Here is a 19,276-nt window from a genome sequence, read left to right as displayed (position 1 = left end):
TGGGTCTATTCCACCCCATCACAGGCTATTGCTCCATTTTTTGTTATTATCTTTCCCTCCTCATTTAGTAATGGGCCTACCCTGTCCCTGGTCTTCCTTTTGCTTCCCATGTATTTGTAAAATGCTTTCTTGTTACCCTTGTTACTCATTCTTCGCAATTTGACCTAGTTTCCATTTCTTGTAGGACTCCTTTTCAAGTTTCAGGTCACTGAAAATCTGGTTAAGCCAGTGTGGCCTCTTACCATACTTTTATCGGTTCCTATGCATTGTTATAGTTTGCTCTTGTGCCCTTAATAATGTCTCTTTGAAAAACTGCTAACTCTCCTGAACTCTTTTTTTCCCTTAGACTTGCTTCCCTTCCAATTCTGAGTTTGATAAAGTCTGCCTTTTTGTAGTCCATTATATTTACTCTGCTGTTTTCCTTCTTCCTGTTCCTTAGAATCATGAACTCTGTCTTTTCATGATCATTTTCACCCACACTACTTTCAACCTTCAGATTCTCATGTAGTTCAGTTCCTCTCTGTTTATCATAATCAAATCCAGAATAGCCAGTCCATCAGTCACTTTCTCGACCTTCTGTAATAAAAAGTTGTCTCTAATGCATTCCAAGAACTTGTTAGATAATCTATGCCCTGCTGTATTATTTTCCCAACAGTCATCTGGGTAGCTGAAGTCCCCCATCACTACCAACTCCTGTGTTTTGGATAATTTTGTTAGTTTTTTAAAAAAAGTCTCATCCACCTCTTCTTCCTGTTTAATAGGCCCCCTGCCATGACATCATCCTTGTTTTTTACCTCTTTTATCCTTACCCAGAGACTTTCAACAGACCTGCCTCCCTTTCTGTCTCAGGGCAAATATATACATCTTTGATAGCAAGGCAACACCTCCTCCCTGTTTTCCCTGCCTGTCCATCCTGAACAAGCTGTACCCTTCTACACAAATATTCCCATCATATGAATTATCCCATCAAGTTTCTATGATGCCAATTATCTTGTATCTGTGATTATTCACTAGTATTTCTAGTTCTTCCTGTTTATTCCCCATACTTCTTGCATTAATTAATTACAGCATAAAATGTGTATGAAGCAGAATGAAATAAAAATTTAAGGAAAATTAAGACACATTTTAATTCGATTATGATAAGTGATGCTCCCAAAAATATTAGATTCTGGAAGAAACAACACAATCTGAACTGAAATCTTATAACATTACTATAGGAAACAATCTCAAGAATGCTCTCTGATGAAAATGCTAACATGATATCCTTTTATTTTTATTACAAATCATTTATAAGAAGCACCATATCCACATACATGGCAGTTTATAAACACAGATGAAGACATGTTCCCTGCCCTGAATAATGCAGCATTTTAAAAAAAAAAACAATATAAATTATTGGACAATAGATAGAGTGTGGGTATTACTAATGAGAAGAGAATAGGTATTACTTTGAAGAACTGAAATTTAAGTAGGGATTTGAAGGAGAGAGAATGCAAGGAAGAGAGGGAAAGGAAGATTGTTCCAGATATAGGGAACAGCATGCTAGAAGATTCCAAGCTGAGGCTGGGAAAGAGGGTAAAATGAAAGAATTGGGCACTGGAAATGGAAAGGAGGAAATAAACGCAAATATGTTGGTGTGGCATATTTGGCCTAATAGGTGAGGATGAAAAGCCTGAATTTGATGCAACAGGAGACAAATACTTTTTAGGTATTCAAAGAGGTGGGTGATCTGGTCAGAACTGAGAGGAGAGAACATGACTTTTGATATAGCATTTTGGTTTGCCTGAAGACAGAAAGCAGAGAAGGCAAGAAGGCCAAAAGAAGACTGTCATGTAAGATGGCCAAGGCATGAGACAAGGTTGTTGCAATGGAGATAGCAAGGAAAGGTGGATTTTGGTGATACTGAAGAATAATAAGCAACAAGATTTAGCAACCATCTGCATATGAAAGGTCAAATAGGCTGCAGGCCTGGGAAATGAAGAATAACATACCTTAAATAAATAATAAATCCTTGTTGTTCTGGTGGCTTTTCTCAAGCAGAAGGAAATACAGGTATATCCTTTCCTGGATGAAATTCTAGTAAAACCTTGTCCAAAAAGACATCAAGAAGAATGTGTGCTTCAGATCTTGAACCTGCTGGAATTTTTTTTTTGTAATTTCTGGATCAATTCTCTCTTCTCCCTCCTTAGAATCTTTTCTAATGAGCTCATCTGACTGAATACCTAAGTATCTAATCATCAGCTGAAAAAAGATCCTCCTGCTTCATTTAATCTTGTGATTCATCCCCTGAGGCAAAGAGTTCACCTCCCTCCTGTAAAGAAGATCCTGACTTTCTTCTTGACTTCTTTTTTCCTCTCTTGGACTCAGACTGAACAGCCTTCTTTTTCTTTGGTGATGCCCATGAAGATGAGGATGAAAATGAATTAAATGAGGAGAAGGATGAAGAAAAACCAGACACAAATAACTCTATTCCTTTTATTATGCTTTTTCTTTCCATGTAGGAAAACCTTGTGAACAGAGCCTTTGGTGCCATCCAGTAATGAGTCAGAGGAACTACTATCTCCAGAAGAACAAGGATAGTAATTTCTGGAAATTTATTGAATCCCCTTTCCATTTTTTAAATTTGACTCCTTTTGAGAAGGTGGGGATTGGAAACCTGAATCAGATGAGGAGTCCTATGAACCTCTTCTACTAACAGGCATCTCTTTATCTGTGTCCTTTTGAGAGCGGATAGAATGCCTGCAGGAGATACTGCATCTGCTGCCTGGAACTCACAGGATTGTAGCCTCTGAGGTAAAGGCTCTTTTTACACCAAATTCAAGAGCTCCAAGAGAGACTTTCTTCCTGAGGGGAAGATTCTCTTCTTTTCCCCTCATGCAAAATTCTTAACTCCCTCTAGCACTAAGGGAAGAGGAATGAACTACCCAACCAAGGAAGGGGTTGGGGATGATGATGAGATCTGCACTGCAGGAGGATATGCATCCAGAACGGTCTTACCAGCTGCTCCTTGCTCTGTCTGTGGTGTATTCAGCCAGTCCTGCTTATGTTTTCCCTGTGCTGACCCACTGCCCTTTGATGCAACAACAAAGGGCTCTCTTTGTTTTTCTGCCATCCTTTGAGACATTTGCAGCAAGGCTGTCAGATTCCTTGCTGGTGAGGAATGCCTGAGGAACTGCCTCCTGGTTTCAGGGTAAGGTGGCCAAAGCCAGTGGATGAGCTGACTGATGTCCACAAGGCACAAATCTCTCCTTCTGTGTCCTCTGACAGGAACAGAGAAAAGGAGGAACACAGCTGAGGTCTTCCATTTGGATCTTTCTCCACCGTAGTCCTAGCCTGTTACATGAGCAGTCAGGGAAAAGGACCACAGCGGCTCTGTGGTAATTCCAGGCAGCAGACGAACCAGCTGTGCATGTTTATTTGGCATGTGGTTTTTTTTTTTTAAACCCTCTCTCTTGGAGTAAGTGCTGGATTGCATGACCCTGGCAGTAGCTACAGGAGACAGAACAAAACTGGGGGGGGGGCTTCTGGAAAATGGGGGCTAGTCCTTTGTCAGCCATCAATTCAGCTTTGATTCTGACCTTTACAGCTACAGAAAGGCAATGTCCCACACTGAGGAACTGTGGATCTAGTCATAAGAAAAGAAAAAGGACCTGCTCTTCTGCTTGCTTGGTCTGTGGAGCTTCAGAGTCAGTCAGGAACTGCAGTTTGGGGAATCAGGGGATGTCTTCTGGCTCAGGTACTGTCATGTCAGTGGGCATCATGTTCTGGTCAACTGGCTAGTCCATGGTGTCTGTGTCTCCAGTTTCCTTGGTAAAGTGTTGTCACAGTGACCTTGGGACAAACACACTTTTTCCTCAATTTCTTGGTCTTCTAAGTTTCAAATTGAAGATGGTAACATCCCATAAAATCTCTTTGGCAAGCTTCTAAGAAAACGAGAGATCAAAAGTTTTGCATCCCGCACAGCATCCTGTAAAAGCGAGATGAGTGTGACTACATCCATCCTTGGGGCCCTCCTTCCCAGAGAACTTTTTTTTGTCAGATCCACAAGTCCACGTGTTTCTTCCAGGCAAGCAATAACAGGGAATAACAGGAGATGACAACTCCATCGGAATTTATTCAACTCCTTTTCATTGGGTCAACAGTCAGGACCTATAAAAGACTTCTTGACCATCATTGTTCCAGGAATTAGAAAAGTTGTTCCTTACTCATTCACACATCTTATGCTTACATTTTCTCAAGGCTGCAAGACTTCATCACAATAAGAAAATACAGAATTGTCACACTGTCTGGAAAACTGGGGAACTATGTGTAAGGTTATCTATCAAACTTTTTTTTGTAATAGTATTTTTGTAAACTACTTGTGTTTAAAGTGTTTTATTTTGAACATTTGGTCAACTTTATGGATAATGCCCTCTACTCCAAATTTATATTTTAATTTGTGGTATAATAGTGTGGTGTTCAAACTATTTCAAATTTGTAAATTCTAAACATTTAGGTCCCATAGTTTAAAATTACCTCCATAATTGCATGCCTATTTTTACATACAATTCAGTAAATTGTGAGTACACAAAAACATCTGGAGGTATAAATAGCTATTTGCATGGGCAATTGTGGCACACACACAAGACAGAAATGGATATGTGTTTTGCAAAGTGCATGCATGCACACACATACATACAAATCAGGTCTTTATATTCTAAACATCTAAAAGTGTAAGCTTGTATGCTTTGTGATTTCAAACATAATACTGACAAATCTGAAACCAAAGAACCATAATTATACACACAACATTCAGATTGAATTTTTTAATTGTGCAGCAAAGAAGAGATTTTTTTTAATATGGTTCCTACCTTGGGTTTGTTTCTTGTTCACTGCATTATCAGCTTTATGTCTTTTCTGTAATAAAAATGCACAACTGTTAATTGAGTTAAAATGGTAATTTTGTTAACAAGGTAAAATGTACACTTCAGAAAAGATATCGTGCACACACACTTCCTGTATCCCACTCGAACAAAAAAACCAGGCAGGATTATTTCAAGTTATTGTTAAGCAATTTAAAAAAAAAAACTTATTTTAATGAAGTATTCTTGTTAGACAAAGTCAAGGAGTGTGCTAGACTAAACTGTTCTTTTGAAGAACCACTCCATTCTGGATATTTCACTAGCTACCCTAATTCCAAGATGCAGACAGCTTGCATTTGTGGGATGGTGCCCATAATCTTCAGGAGTCTTCTAGAAAAGTAGTTTCCGTTGGGACCATATAAAACTTCATGGCACAGAATTTTCTGAGATGAGATTTAAGAGGTTACACAATGTGAGTGCCTTCTGCTAAACCTCAAAGTTCTTAAGACAACAGAACTCCAAAGGAGGAGGGAAGGTAGGCAGTAGTGTGAATAAACGGAGGCAACATTCTCCCAATGCAAAAGATATTGATAAAGTAATCTTTCCATATGCTACAATGGCTCTAGTAGCACAGGTGGAGCCAGCTCTCTGTAACTAGGAATGAAAGGGATAGTTAGTGAATTTATTCTTGATAACTATTTCTTCTTTGAGGTAGCTTCTGTATATTTACCACTTCTGGGACACTATTTAGCAATATAACCACCTCAAAGGTGGGCTGATGAATTCTAACTGAACAAGGACTGCAGAACTGCCCTCCAAAGCGAGCACCAGATCTAAATGTCAAGTCAAGGGAGTGGAAGTTGTGTAAACATGTGATTAAACCCCAGGTAGCTTCCCTGCAGATTTCTATAATGTTAACATTACTAAGGCAAGCCATAGACCCACCTGTACTGATACCCAACCTAAAACATTAACATACCTATTTTGGATCCAAAAGTTTAGGTGACATCTGATCAAAATAAAAATTCTAACAGAGTACGGAGTCTAATTCTCCCCTAGAAGGAATAAGGTCTGGAAAAGAGACTAAGCGCTTGTCTATACTGCTGCACAGTTCAGACTACGGGAGCATAACTAGGAGTGCGCACCAAGTGCTACGCTGAACTCCCCCATATGGATGCTGTGGCCGTGACCAAATTGGTTCCTAGTTCACATTAATGTAGTCTTTTTCAAACAGGACTATATTAATGAGAACTATGAACCTTTTAGTTTGCACCTGCAGCATCCACATGAGGGAATTATAGCGCAGCACTTTGGTGTGCACTGCTATTCACACCCTCATCGTCCAAACTGCAGGACGGTGTAGGCGTAGCCAAATAGATTAGTTTAGGCAGAACTCACATTATTTTAGGCAAAAATTTTGGATCAGGACACAGGACAACTTTTATCTCTGTGAAATACAGTGAAGGCAGACACATCTATCAAAATCTGCAATTCATTCACTCTTCTTGTAGATGTACTGTGATTAAAAATGCCATCTCTAACAGGTTGAATACAGTGCTCTCCCAGAGGTTCAAAAGGTCCAGCCATAATCTTTGTAAGCACTTGTCAGGGACTGCAAGTCTTCTAGTTGGATCCACAAAAGGAGCTAAAAAAAGCTGCTCACTGTTGCTAGGGCAGAAGCTGAAACCCGATAGAGGAATCCAGTTCTAGAACCTGACTGGCAGGATGCTGGGGATCTTGACTGGTCCATAGCTCCCATATAAACCCAGCACAGGAACAGGAAATTGTCCATGCAAGTGGGATCCTCCCTGCTCTGGACTGTGTGCCTCGTGCTTCCTGTTCCCCTCATTTCACTTTCTGGTGTCCTGACTCAGCCTGACTCTAGTTATCCATCCATGGTTCTACTTTCAAGTATGTCTCCTCCCTCTAATGTCCTGGTAACCCGATCTTGCCTGCTTCCTCATGCTCAATTCTCAGTTTGCCCTCTGACCTGTCTTGGACTCTGACCTCCTGCTATCTGACCTGGCCTGCCTCCTGACTCCTGCTTTGACCACTAGGTCAGACTGCCCATGTCCTGGTCACGATAGAAATAAATTGAGATCCCATTTTGCGACAGGTTCTCTGACAGACATTAACCAACCACTGAAGGAATCTCCTAATGGAGGATGGCTGAGATGATGCACAATGCACTTTGATCACTGACAAGGTACAGTAATTAGTCCAAAAAGAAAGGTTACTTACCCTACAGTAACTGGTTCTTCAAGATGTGCTGTCAACACATATTCCACTCTTGGTGCATATACACCCCATGTGTGTCAGATCCTTTCTGACTAGCAGTATCTGTTGTAACTCTGACTAGCCCCTGATGTTCTCTTGGCAACCATAGCCAAGGGTTATAAGGGGCAGGAGGCTGCAACCACTACTCAGATCCTTCACTAATAAGAATCCTGAAAAGTGAGAATCCAATTAACAGGGATGCAGGGCAGGTTGAGGAATCTGTGTAAAACACCACATCTCGAAGAAAAAATGGTTACTCACACTCTCTTAACTGTTGTTCTTCGAGATGTGGCGTTCATGTCCATTCCGATCAGGTGTGTGCATGCACACGTGCACGGTAGCCAGAAGATTTTTCCCCTAGCAGCATCCATAGCGTCAGTCCGTCCCTGAAGTCGCGCCTTCCTGGCGTGAAATATAGAGCCCTGCCAACCTGCCACGACCTCAGTTCCTTCTTGCCGGCTACTCCAACAGAGGGAAAGGAAGGAAGGTGGGTATTGGAATGGACATGAACAACGCATCTCGAAGAACAACAGTTACGAGAAGGTCAGTAACTGTTTTTCTGCTTCAAATGCTTGTTCATATCGATTCCAATCAGGTGAATCACAAGCCCAAGTTTAGGTGGTGGGGTCAGAGTCTTCCACTGATTGCAGCACTGCTCAGCCAAAGGCCACATCGTCTCTGGCGGGCTGGGTAATCGCACAGTGCGTGACAAAAATATGGATGGAGGACCACGTCGCCGCCCTGCAGATTTCCTGAGTGAGAACCTGAGCCAAGAATGCTGTTGATGAAGCCTGCGCCCTGGTGGAGGGTGCAGTGATTGGAGGTGCAGGAATACCTGCCAGGTTGTAGCACGCACGAATATAGGATACTATCCATGACGAGATGCATTGTGATGATATAGGCTGACCTCTCATTCCATCTGGTACTGACACAAATAACTGGACCGATTTTCTGAACATTTAGTTCTCTCGATGTAAAAGGCTTGTGCCCTGCGGACATCCAGATAGTGGAGCCTCTGCTCCCTGCTGCTGGAATGAGGCTTACGGTAGAATACCGGGAGAAAGATGTCCTGGTTGATGTGAAACTGCGACACAACCTTCGGGAGGAAAGCAGGATGAGGCCTGAGCTGAACCTTGTCCTTATAGAACACTGTGTAGGGAGACTCTGATTTTAGAGCCCTGAGCTCAGACACCCTCCTGGCTAAGGAACACCACCTTGTAAGAGAGGTTGAGCAGGGAGTATGTCGCTAATGGTTCAAAGGAGGGTCCCATGAGCCTAGAAAGGACCAGGTTGAGGTCCCAGGCACGGACAGGCTGACGGACGTTTGGGTATAGCCTGTTGAGCCCTTTTAAGAACCGGCTGACCATAGGGTTAGCAAACACAGAGCAGCCCTCTCCGCCCAGATAGAAGGCCGAAATGGCAGTTAAGTGTACTCTTATTGATGACAACAAAAGCACCTGCTGGTTTAGATGGAGGAGGTAGTCCAGAATAAGCGGCACTGAGGCTAGCATTGGGGACAAACAGCACTGCGCCAACCAGATTGAAAATCTCTTCCACTTGGCAAGGTATGTGGCTCTCATAGAGGGTTTTCTGCTGTCAAGGAGGGCCTGTCTAACCTGGTCTGAACAGCTCCATTGGGTTCAACCATGGAGCTTCCACACCGTGAGGTGAAGCGTCTCGAGGTTAGGATGTTAAAGAAGACCATGATTTTTGTCTCAGAAGATCTGGGAAGAAGTGTGAGCAAGATGATCGGGGCTCACACAGACATGTCTAGGAGAGATGTGTATCATTGCTGATGGGGCCAGGCTGGTGTATTAATATGACCTGAGCTCATTCTCTCCGGATATTGAGGAGTACCTTGTGAATTAGCAGTAGGGGCAGAAAGGTGTATAGGAGAGAATGGAGGAGGAATGGGTCCACGCTGGAGCCTGGGCTGTGATTTTTGGAGGTAGCAGAACTGCTGGCACTTCCTGTTGTGTCACGTGGCAAATAGGTCTATCTGTGGAAAGCCCCACCTTTGGGAGATTGAAGTTGTGATGTCCGGGCAAAGGGACCACTTATGGCTGTGAAATGACCTGCTGAGGTGGTCCACCAGCTTGTTCTGTACCCAGGGGAGGAACAATGCTTGCAAGTGTATTGAATGTTCTACAGAGAATTCCCACAACATGAGGGCTTCCTGGCACAGGGGAGAGGAACGTACACCCCTGTTTGTTGATATAGAACACTGCTGTTGTATTGTCCATCATGACTGATACACGTATGCCTGGCATGCTAGGCGCACCACTCTGAGCTCTCTGACATCGATGTGGAGACCCAGGTCCGCCTGAGTCCAGAGACCTTGAGTCCTGCGGTCTCCCAGATGTCCTCCCTAGTCTAAGTCTGATGCGTCCGTCACTAGCGACAGAGACGGCTGAGGAATGGCGAAGGGGACCCCTGAGCATACCTCCTGAGGGTTTAGCCATCACAGGAGGGAGTTGAAGACCGGGCAAGGGACGGTCACAATCCTGTCCAAGCTGTCCTGGGCTGGGCGATACACTGACATGAGCCATAACTAAGGAGGTCGAAGCCTGAGTCTGGGATGTTGCACCACACAGGTACAGGCAGCCATGTGTCTGAGAAGCTTCAAGAAATTTCTGGCTGTGATGGTGGGAAACTGTCTGAGGCCTGTCGTTCAGGGCCTGAAACCTTGCTTCCAGCAGGTATGCCCTAGTTTGGGCTGAGTTCAGTACTGCCCCTATAAACGCTATCCTCTGGACAGGGGACAGAGTCGGGTATTGTCTTTTCCTGCCACTCCTGTTCCTCCTCTGAGAACCGTCCTGGGGGTTCTGCTGATAGAACCTCTGAGGAGGCTGTGGCCCAAAGTGTTTCCGCTGTGTGGCAGAAGTGTGCAGGCCCAAAGACCTGAGGGTGGCTTGTAAGTCTTTCAGGCTATGCAGCCTCTTGTCTGCCTTTTCAGAGAAAAAAAGAATCACACCCTCAAATGGGAGGTCCTGAATGGTCTGTTGGACCTCATAAGGGAGCCCCGAGACTTGGAATCAGGAACCCCTTCTCATGGCCACCCCACTAGCCGTGACCCTAGTTGCGGCATCAGCACCGTCCAACACGGCCTGGAGGGAAGCCTGGGAGATTAGCTTTCCCTCCTCCACCAAGGCCAAGAACTTGGCTCAGGATTCTGAAGGGAGGAGCTCCACAAATTTGGTCACTGCCGCACAGTGTTATAAGAGTACCTGCTGACAATGGCTTGATGGTTCAAAATATGGAGCGGAAGATCCCCTGTAAAGTAGACCTTTCTCCTGACAAGGTAAGTCGCTTAGCCTTCCTGTTTTTGGGGAGAGCCCCTGGAAACCCTGCCGCTCATGCTGATTAGCTGCGTCCACAACAAGAGAGTCAGGAGGTTGGTGGGAGTACAAATGTTCATACACATTGGAGGGCATGAAATAATGCCTCTCATTGTGCTTGGCAGCGGGTGGCAAGGAACCTGGGGTCTGCCACAGTGTCTTGGTGGTATCCACAATAGTCTTAATAAGTGGTAGGGCAATAAGAGAAGGTCCTGAGGGGGCAAGGATACCCACCATGGGATCAGCCTCCTCGACCACTTCCTCAGACTTAATGCCCAGACCCTGAGCAGCCCTTTGCAGCAACTTTTGTAGCACCCTGCTGCCCTCAAGCGCTGGGGTTATGGCTGTATCTGCCAATGCCTTGTCCAGAGAAAACGAGGAGCAAGCCCCTATAAGCAGTAGCTGCTCCCTGCCATCAGCTCCCAAGGGGTCTGCAACTCTCGGGGGAACATCGGTGCCAATGGAGCTCCCATCATCACCGGGGCTGTCAACGCCAAACTCGGCGTTGGTACAGGCACTGGAGAGATCAGTGGTGCTGCCGGTGGAGCCAGTACTGAACCAGCTGCCTGAGCCGACGAAGGTGGAGAGGCCATTGTCTGTGCTGCTGTCAGTACCAAGGTCGTCCTCAGTGCCGAGATCGAAAGAGTCGCTGATGTCAAAGCTGGCGCTGGCGCTCAGCCGATGGCATTGGCGTGTGAGTAGGCGCCGAGGCGAGCTGCATGGCTGACAGCGAGACGAATGTGGCTGAGGCCACCGAAGATGCTGAGGAGTGATGCCCTTGGATCCCTCCCTGGCTCTGGTGAAAGGCCCAGGAGGTCCAGAATGGCCACTGTGGTGGATTCTGCCACTGCGGTGGCCGCACCAGGAGCTCTTGCCTTGAACTCAATCGTCAGCTCCTACTCCTCCGAGAGCGGTAAGAGTCAGACTCTGAGACTGAAGACCATGGAGGAGCCGAGCGTCAGTGTATCAAGCATCAAGATCTTGGAGAGCGATTAGGCTCTCTGTCTGAGTGGGCCGGTGCCAAAGGACATGGAGGGGGGGAAATGCCTGGACAGCATTGCCAACTTCCCTCTTGACTGCACCTGGGGGTGGGATGGGATCACCAGCAGTTCCTCCCTCCTAGGGGGCAAGAACGGTGCCGTAAGGTGCAGCAGATCCCGAGGAACATCGAAAGTTTCCAGCATTGAAGGAAGTGGCAGCTGCTGGCCCGTAGGGACCAGTGAACATGGGGGGCCCAGACTCAACTGCCTTGCCCGGGCAGGAGTCGACACAGCCCTAATGGGGCGGATCTCGATCTGTGGCCCGCTTGGGGTCTCACTTCCTTAGATTTAGCCAGAGGTGACCGACTGTCCGGCTTCTTTTTCTTCTGAGGCACCAGCGAGTGAGACCGGTGCCTGCTCTCCACTGGGCCTAGGGATGCGCTGTGCCAGTGCCGAGCGTCCTTTCTCAGCACCAAATTCAATGATGGTGCCGGGGCACTCCACGTCGACGAGGAAGCACTATGAGCCGGGTCCCCTGAGCCTGGGTCCGAATGGGGGCGTACAGCTGCCTCCATGAGGATCACCTTAAGCCGCTGCTCCCTTTCTTCAAGAGTCCTAGGGCGGAACTCGCAGCAGATCTTACAGCGATCCTTTTGGTGACCCTCCCATAGGCACTATAAACACGAGGAGTGTGGATCGCTCTTTGGCATGCACTTCGCGTAGACCACGGTTTTTAAACCCCAGGGACCATGGCATACCATGGCTCCAGGGAGTCAGAAGGGGGGTAGAGACCCCCAACAACTCTAACTACTAAGATAAACTAACTATGTACAAACAACTCGAGTTGAACACGCTTGCTAAAGTAAGGGCTATGGGAGGTTCCAGCTTATCGTCACTGGTGGTAAGAAGGAACTGAGGGGGTGGCGGGTCAGGCTGTATATTGAGGGCCATGAAGGCACGACTCCAGGGGGGCGCCCAGACCAACCCGAGGGATGCTGCTATGGGAAAAATCTTCTGGCTACCATGCACACGCACACACCTGATTGGAATCAACATGAACAAGCACTCGAAGAACCACCTCAGTTACTATAGCGTAGGTAATCATTCTTTCTTTGAGCGATGTCCACACCAACTCCTCTTCTGAGAACTAACTAGCAGTTTTCTCAACAGGCGGAGTGAGAGAAGTCCTTACTTGAATTGTGAGTTTGTTAGCCCTGCCAAACTTGGCATCTGATCTGGATGCTGGAACCTGAGAGTAGTGAAAGGTGAATGTGTTGACTGAAGCCACTCTCCATATCTCAGGTATTGGAACATTTGCAAGGGAAGCTCTGAGACTGTGTGCACACTAGGTCCTGATCCAGTCTGAAAGCCACTTGGATAATCTCTGGGTGAAAACTGGCTCCTAACTCCTTCTGCAAAAGGTATGAACCATCTGTGGGATGTTCTAAATGGCTCTACTCCGTCCAGATAAAAATATAAAGCTCTCACCACATCCAAGGTGTGTCGTTTCATTTTGGCTGCAGTGAGTGATGTCTCAGGAAGAAAACTAGCAGGTGTATGAATTGGTTAAAATTAAAATCCAAAACCACCTTAGGCAAGCAAGAATTTAGGAGGATGCCTAAGTGTGACTTTGTCCTTACAGAATATGGCGTAAGGACGCACTGATTTTTCCAGCCGAGGTGATAGTTACCAAGAATGCTGCCTTCATGGAGAGATGAAATAGGAAAGAGGTTACCATGGGTTCATTACGGGGCCCTATTGCATTAATTTAGATGGAACACATGGGCCCAAAGAGTCAAAGGTGTTAGCACAACTCTGAAATTGTCCATCTTTAAACAAGGTTCAGGGTTTGGTATACAGAGACCTTGGTTTGTTAGTTTCATGGCAAACACACTAAGAAATTCTTCCCAAAATTTTGGAATTTGTTAACTAAAATATGGAAAAGAAAGGAACATAACTACAAAAAGTTATGAAGCAGTTTAAAACTAAAATTAAATAACAAACTTAACCCAATTAAATAAGACAAAATTAACCAAAACATATCATCTCTTTAAATGGGAGTCCTTTATTTGAGTTGGAAAACAATTCTTAGCAGGGAGGGATTAGTTTTGTGGCTCATTTCCAAGATGTGAAAGATGGTTACTTCTCTTACTTTTGACAAACAGACAGGCATGAGTGGAAGAAGAGAGTATAGTAAAGGTGGAGAAAATACAGCTTTTGCTGATGTTCTTGAGATCCAGCAGGCAGGTCAGTCACAGACAGATGCTCTGGGTGGGCAGGTCAACCACAGCAGCAGTGCTCTGGATCATGCAACGTAATCTGGTTGGTCTAGTCCTTCTCCTTTATTGGTCCCTCTTAGGCTGGACAGAGCTGGGTAGAGCTGGATGGGCTGTCTCAACTTTTGGTGCTGGTCCTGTGTGGTACAGCTAACCTTAGGATCAGATAGACAGAAGAGAGAGAGGGAAAGAGAGAGAACACAAAGAAAAACGGTGGGGCAGAAAGGAACACACAATGGAAAGAGTAACAAAGCAAGATACTGTGTGTCCCTGACTGAAGTCTCTGATGGTGTGGCAGTTATGATCAGGTGTTCCCGCTGGTGTGTTGAGACCTGGACTTCACGATGATGCAGTGACCTTTGGGATCCCCTGGCAAAGGACGAAGTCCCTGGAGCGGAGCAGAATGAGACAGAGGTCTGATGCCTTCCTCCTCTTCCAGAAATTCCCAGTCAATTAGCCAGTCTCCATCCCCAAAAAGTCTCTTTGTAAGGGTCGCAAAAGAGGAATGATGGGCGGAATAGTCCACACTTTCATTATTTTCTTCATCACAATAAGAAACTGAGGAGGTCCCTGTCAATATGGTGGCATAATCTACAAGTTATACAAAGAACAAAAATGAATCTGCATAGTTGTACTTCAGGGAGCCTGAAAGGTCCTGAAAAGAAGCCAGATGAGGAACATAAAACCCCTAAGGCAAAAGAACTGACCAGGTGAGCCTCCAAGCCATTTTCAGATGGCACCAAGGACAGCCTCTGAAACCAAGACTCCAAATAAAAGGACTCAGGTACATACTCCAGATCTGAAGGATGGCTTTTACTGGATCCTTTTAGTGAAGAATGGGCACAATGTGAAACATGGAGGCATTTGGGCACTAAGAAATCCCAGCATCCACAATGTGGTGAGAACCTGATGGAATCCTAAGGAATGAGCATTGCTGGAAGATCTGGAAGCACCCTCAGACTCAAGGAAGCTAGAACTGAGACCTCCAGTCCACAACAACACTCCTACTTCCTCTTAATCTTATGATTGAGGCAACAGAAGAGCAAAACCAATCTACTGCAAACTGATGTGAACCCACTTAACCAGAACTTTCCTGGAACCAAGATGGCCTCTAGCACAGATGGAGCATGAGGCCACCAAAGACTTTGGCTTTTTGATTTCACCATGTTAGACAGAACAGTACCTTACCCTGACGATGGATCAGAGGGTTACAAGATTGTGTATCTGGCTATGGAAAAATACAGTGGCATAAAATACACCAACTAAAATCAGTCTTTTTGGGGAGGGGGGATGATTGCCCTAAAGCTGCGTGGAGATTGTCTGGAATCAAAACTGCACAACGGCACAAAAGCTATGCAAAGTTTTCTATCTAAAATGTAACTAAATATGTATTAACTATTATCTAAAAATGCATCTAACATGTATGAACTATAACTCCTCTAACCAGTTAGCAGAACATTTTTCATCAAAGACAAAGACAAAACTCTTTGTGTATAAAGTGAAGACCCATATACCTATAGCTAGCTGTGGAAAGGAAAGAGAAGTGAGGCTGCTTGGGATTACTTAGCTCCTTAGAATCTTAGCTCTGAGCACACATTCTATTTGTAGGAATATGCAAAAGCTACCTCAAAGAAAGATGTAAAATTCTGCGTCCTTGTACTGTAGCAGACAAACAATAAAAAGGGATCATGGGGAAGGATCTTCCCTCCCCCTCCCCACCACAAGAATTCCAAGCTTAAAGTACTGACCTAGGATGGCCCTATGCTAAGAATTGAGACAGACTGGAACTCAACATACAGTTCTCACCAGGCTCACTCTGCAGCTCCTCTTACACTGTAGTTTCTTACCATGTCACACCCAATCCCACTGACACAGATCTCACCCCAAAAGGGGAGAAAAGAGGAGCTTTCAGCTACCACCAGCAGACTTCCCTCAGGGGTAGAAGGAGCCACTACCAACTTCTTTTACTACTGAAGGAAATTTGGGGCTTGTCCGCACATTGATTTTGCAAAGACCTCACTACACTGGTACAACTCCCCTAGTGTGGATAAATTATATTGATAGAAAGGGGTTTGGAACACACTAGAAAATCTGGGGATTTCTTCTTTACGATCGAATAAAGTTCTCATTTTTAGCCCTGAAAGGACATGAGATATTGGACTTGAAAGCAGTCAGACTTCAGAAGTAATTTTCAGGAGAAAGGATTCTATATCTAGAGGTAGAAGTAAATATTTCTCTAGGAAGATGATACAAATATGCTATTTGAAGCTGTTTAGAAAGTTTAGAATAAGTCCTGAGGAGATGGATTAGAGGCAGGTAATGGGGTTATAGGCATGTGATAAAATGAACTGGTATGCAATAGCAATACATTTATCACACTCCTGTACAATTTACCACATGGATATCACCTCCCAGTATCATATATATTTTCATAAACTATCTCCACCATTGTTCAAGGTTTTCAACTGTTGTTTAAAGCAAGAGATTTTACATATTTTTAGGGTTTAGGAGAATCTCCTCATACCAAGCACTAAATGCTGTGTAACTCGAGAATGTAGATATATTCAATTATTTTTAATTTTAGAGATGCATAAATATTACAGGTTATTTATTTAGGAAATAATTGTATTAAATACTTACAAGATCTTCTATAATTTCTTTGACTGCTGCTACAGCTAAAATAAATAACAAAGGAACCAATGTTGTATAACGACCTGTTGGTGACACATCTGGAATTTGCTATTAAAAAAAAAGAAAAATGTTTTTTACATTTGTAGGTCAAAGTGAAGTTTGATTATAATAAACAGAACTTAGTAATGCAAAAGAATGCCACTTTATTCAGGTTCATGTACAATTCCATTTTCTTCATCTGCACGTTTTAGTCCTTCTTACTACCGAGCCTATAATTGATTATTTTCAATCTCCCTAATTCATTACACTTATACCTGTTCTCATAAAATCGGATGCAACATGTAATTAATATGAAAAATGTTTCTATTTGGGCAATTGAATTATAAAATGTAGGCATAACTATATAGGAATTTATGGTGAGATATTTTGAAGCATTCCCCTCCATCTTCCCACCCACAAGGGCTGATGCTAAATCTGATTTCAACACCAAGTCTGGGGAAGAACACTGGGCTTTCCAGTGTCTCAGTAAAGCGCTTTTGTTTAATATAAGGGATCGTTTAATACTTTTGTAATGTAGTGCTGACAGTTTTCCAGGTAATGACTATCATACAGACCCAAAAGACATGGCAGAGTAAAGCACATGAGTGGTTAAATTTTTAAAAAGTATCCACAGGAATTATTCTCATAAGTGAAGTTATGCATATGCTTCAGTGTTTTCAAGAATGGGGATCAAAAGTTCAACTGTCCCATGACCAGTGGAATCTATTCAATATTTTCTTTGGAGTTAGATGTAAGTTGGGCAAAGGAGGACTGCATTTTACAAAGCACTGTATTCAGAGGGGGATAAAAATCATGTATTAAAAAAATCAAAATCAGATTTTTTACTTGTGTGTTCCTAGTTCTTTACATTCTTCTTTTATAGTCTTAAATTGCAGTAGATATTTTGTACTTGTTTCTTTTATTAGCGTTTCCTAATTAACAGAATTTCAGATTTTCAATAGAGATTTCTCCTGCTAAAAAGTTTCATATTTAAAATGTTCATTTATAGCAGAAAAAGGCAAGTCCTACATCCTCAGTAATACCTCTGGATGCAAGATTACAAAAACCAAAAAAAAACCCTCACAAAATTGAGACGCAAATAGCCTATGCTATACTGAATGTGCACACGAGTATAGCTGGATGATCTAATGTTCACAAAGAACTATTGTGTGTGCTACAGTAACCGCAGAGAGAGGAGCTGCTTAGTTCTATGGCAAACACTGATAACTCTAGTCATCCACATTCATCTGAATATTTGACAATCACTCATAGAATCATAGAATAGCAGGGTTGGGAGGGACTTCAGGAGGTCATCTAGTCCAACCCCCTGCTCAAAGCAGGGCCAATCCCCAACTAAATCATTCCAGCCAAGGCTTTGTCAAACCTGACCTTAAAAACCTCTAAGGAAGGAGATTCCACCACCTCTCTAGGTAACTCATTCCAGTGCTTCATCACCCTCCTAGTGAAAAAGTTTTTCCTAATATCCAACCTAAACCTCCCCCACTGCAACTTGAGACCATTACTCAAAAGGTGTGAGAGTGAATAGACGTGCCATGTGACTAGTGTTATGGTACAAAATGCAGCCAATATCACTAAGATGAGGGGACCTTTCCTCTTTTGTTAATTGTATATATTGACTAATTAATATACAACAACACTGATTTAGGTGAATTTAGAAATGTTAAATATAAATGTAACTGTCACTATTTCTGTCCACAGTTCAAACTTCAGTCATTAGGTATGGCACACATAATGTATCACACCAACTATATGGTCTGCCTTTACATTATAAACTTAAAACAAATGTGAAATATTTTAAATCAACACAGTTAAAAGTATTGTGTCCTTTTTAAAAAAAAACACTTCTGAATAACATGGACTTCAGGTGGATGAAACATATAAATAATCTCCTTTCTAAGCCAATCAGAGTTCAACAGTTAAGTAATGGAAGAGTTAAATATCACTCTGCTGCACTTGGCACAGTAATTGGTACTGATACTAGTTAATGTCAGAGTCACCTATGTGGAAATGTCACATGAGAATCTCAAATTTTAAAAAATAAATGTCTATTTTAAATTAATTACTTGGTTTTGATACGCATCAATATCTTTGACTGCAATGGTGTCAGATCTTAAGCTATGATGGATCAGAGCTGATCACTTCCTGAAGATCCTTTCTACAAGAAGCTGTCCTGGTGATTCAGTAAGGTTGTATCTTTTCCTCTCAATCAGTACTCTGCTAATTGGCCAGTATTTGAGATGGAAGTGCAGTCTTCTAGAAAAGACTTCAAACTGAGGCCCTGTCCATTTGTGATCAACGATCTTCTGGCACTTTTTGTAAAAGATGAACCTTAGTCCTGATCAAATTCAGTTTGGTAAACCCAAAATATTAGTTTCTTTGTCAGAAATATTTATTTTTTCATAATGGAGGACTTCTACAATGAGAAAAGGTCTGTTAGCCCAGGATTTAAGTTCAGGCCACTGGAGGAGGCCCTGCATGATGAGAAATAAAAATTCCATGTAAGGAAATATTTTCTATACATAAGACAGTTGCAAAATGAGATGTAAAAATATCCAGTATTTCACTGACATTTTATTCTTAATTCATTAAAGCCATATCACATGATTTAACTCAATGGACACATGGAATTTTTGTAAAACATTCAAATAGCTATAATAATAATCTATGGAATGTATTAGCACTTGAATGTTTTGAAATTCAGATTTTTTTTTAGTTGAGCTTACCTGAAGTAATGCAATAAAAAGAAAAAATGCATTAGCAGCTCTTCTGAACTGGGAATAAAGAAACCTTGGCAGGAATGTGATTATGTTGTATTTTGCAGTGCTAAAAAAGAAAGATAAAAACCATGTACAATTATTATAGTACCAGCAAGT

The 19,276-nt window shown here is 43.2% G+C and overlaps 1 protein-coding gene across 3 annotated transcripts in view; it reads right to left on the bottom strand.

Annotated features, from left to right (window-relative positions):
• Positions 1-19,276, bottom strand: part of ATP8A1 (ATPase phospholipid transporting 8A1) — a 245,376-nt gene that overhangs the window by 192,965 nt on the left and 33,135 nt on the right. For all 3 annotated transcript variants that reach the window (XM_084625418.1, XM_084625417.1, XM_084625419.1), the window contains exons 3-5: positions 19,127-19,226; positions 16,353-16,451; positions 4,851-4,896 (exon numbers count right to left, since the gene is read on the bottom strand). In XM_084625418.1, coding sequence (XP_084481544.1) covers positions 4,851-4,896; positions 16,353-16,451; positions 19,127-19,226 — 245 coding nt within the window. The remainder of the gene's footprint in view (positions 1-4,850; positions 4,897-16,352; positions 16,452-19,126; positions 19,227-19,276) is intronic.

The sequence above is a fragment of the Lepidochelys olivacea genome (genome assembly GCF_965140295.1).
Source record: "Lepidochelys olivacea isolate rLepOli2 genome assembly, chromosome: 4".
Taxonomy (NCBI): Eukaryota; Metazoa; Chordata; order Testudines; family Cheloniidae; genus Lepidochelys; species Lepidochelys olivacea.
This window is presented reverse-complemented; position numbering and strand designations above follow the sequence as displayed.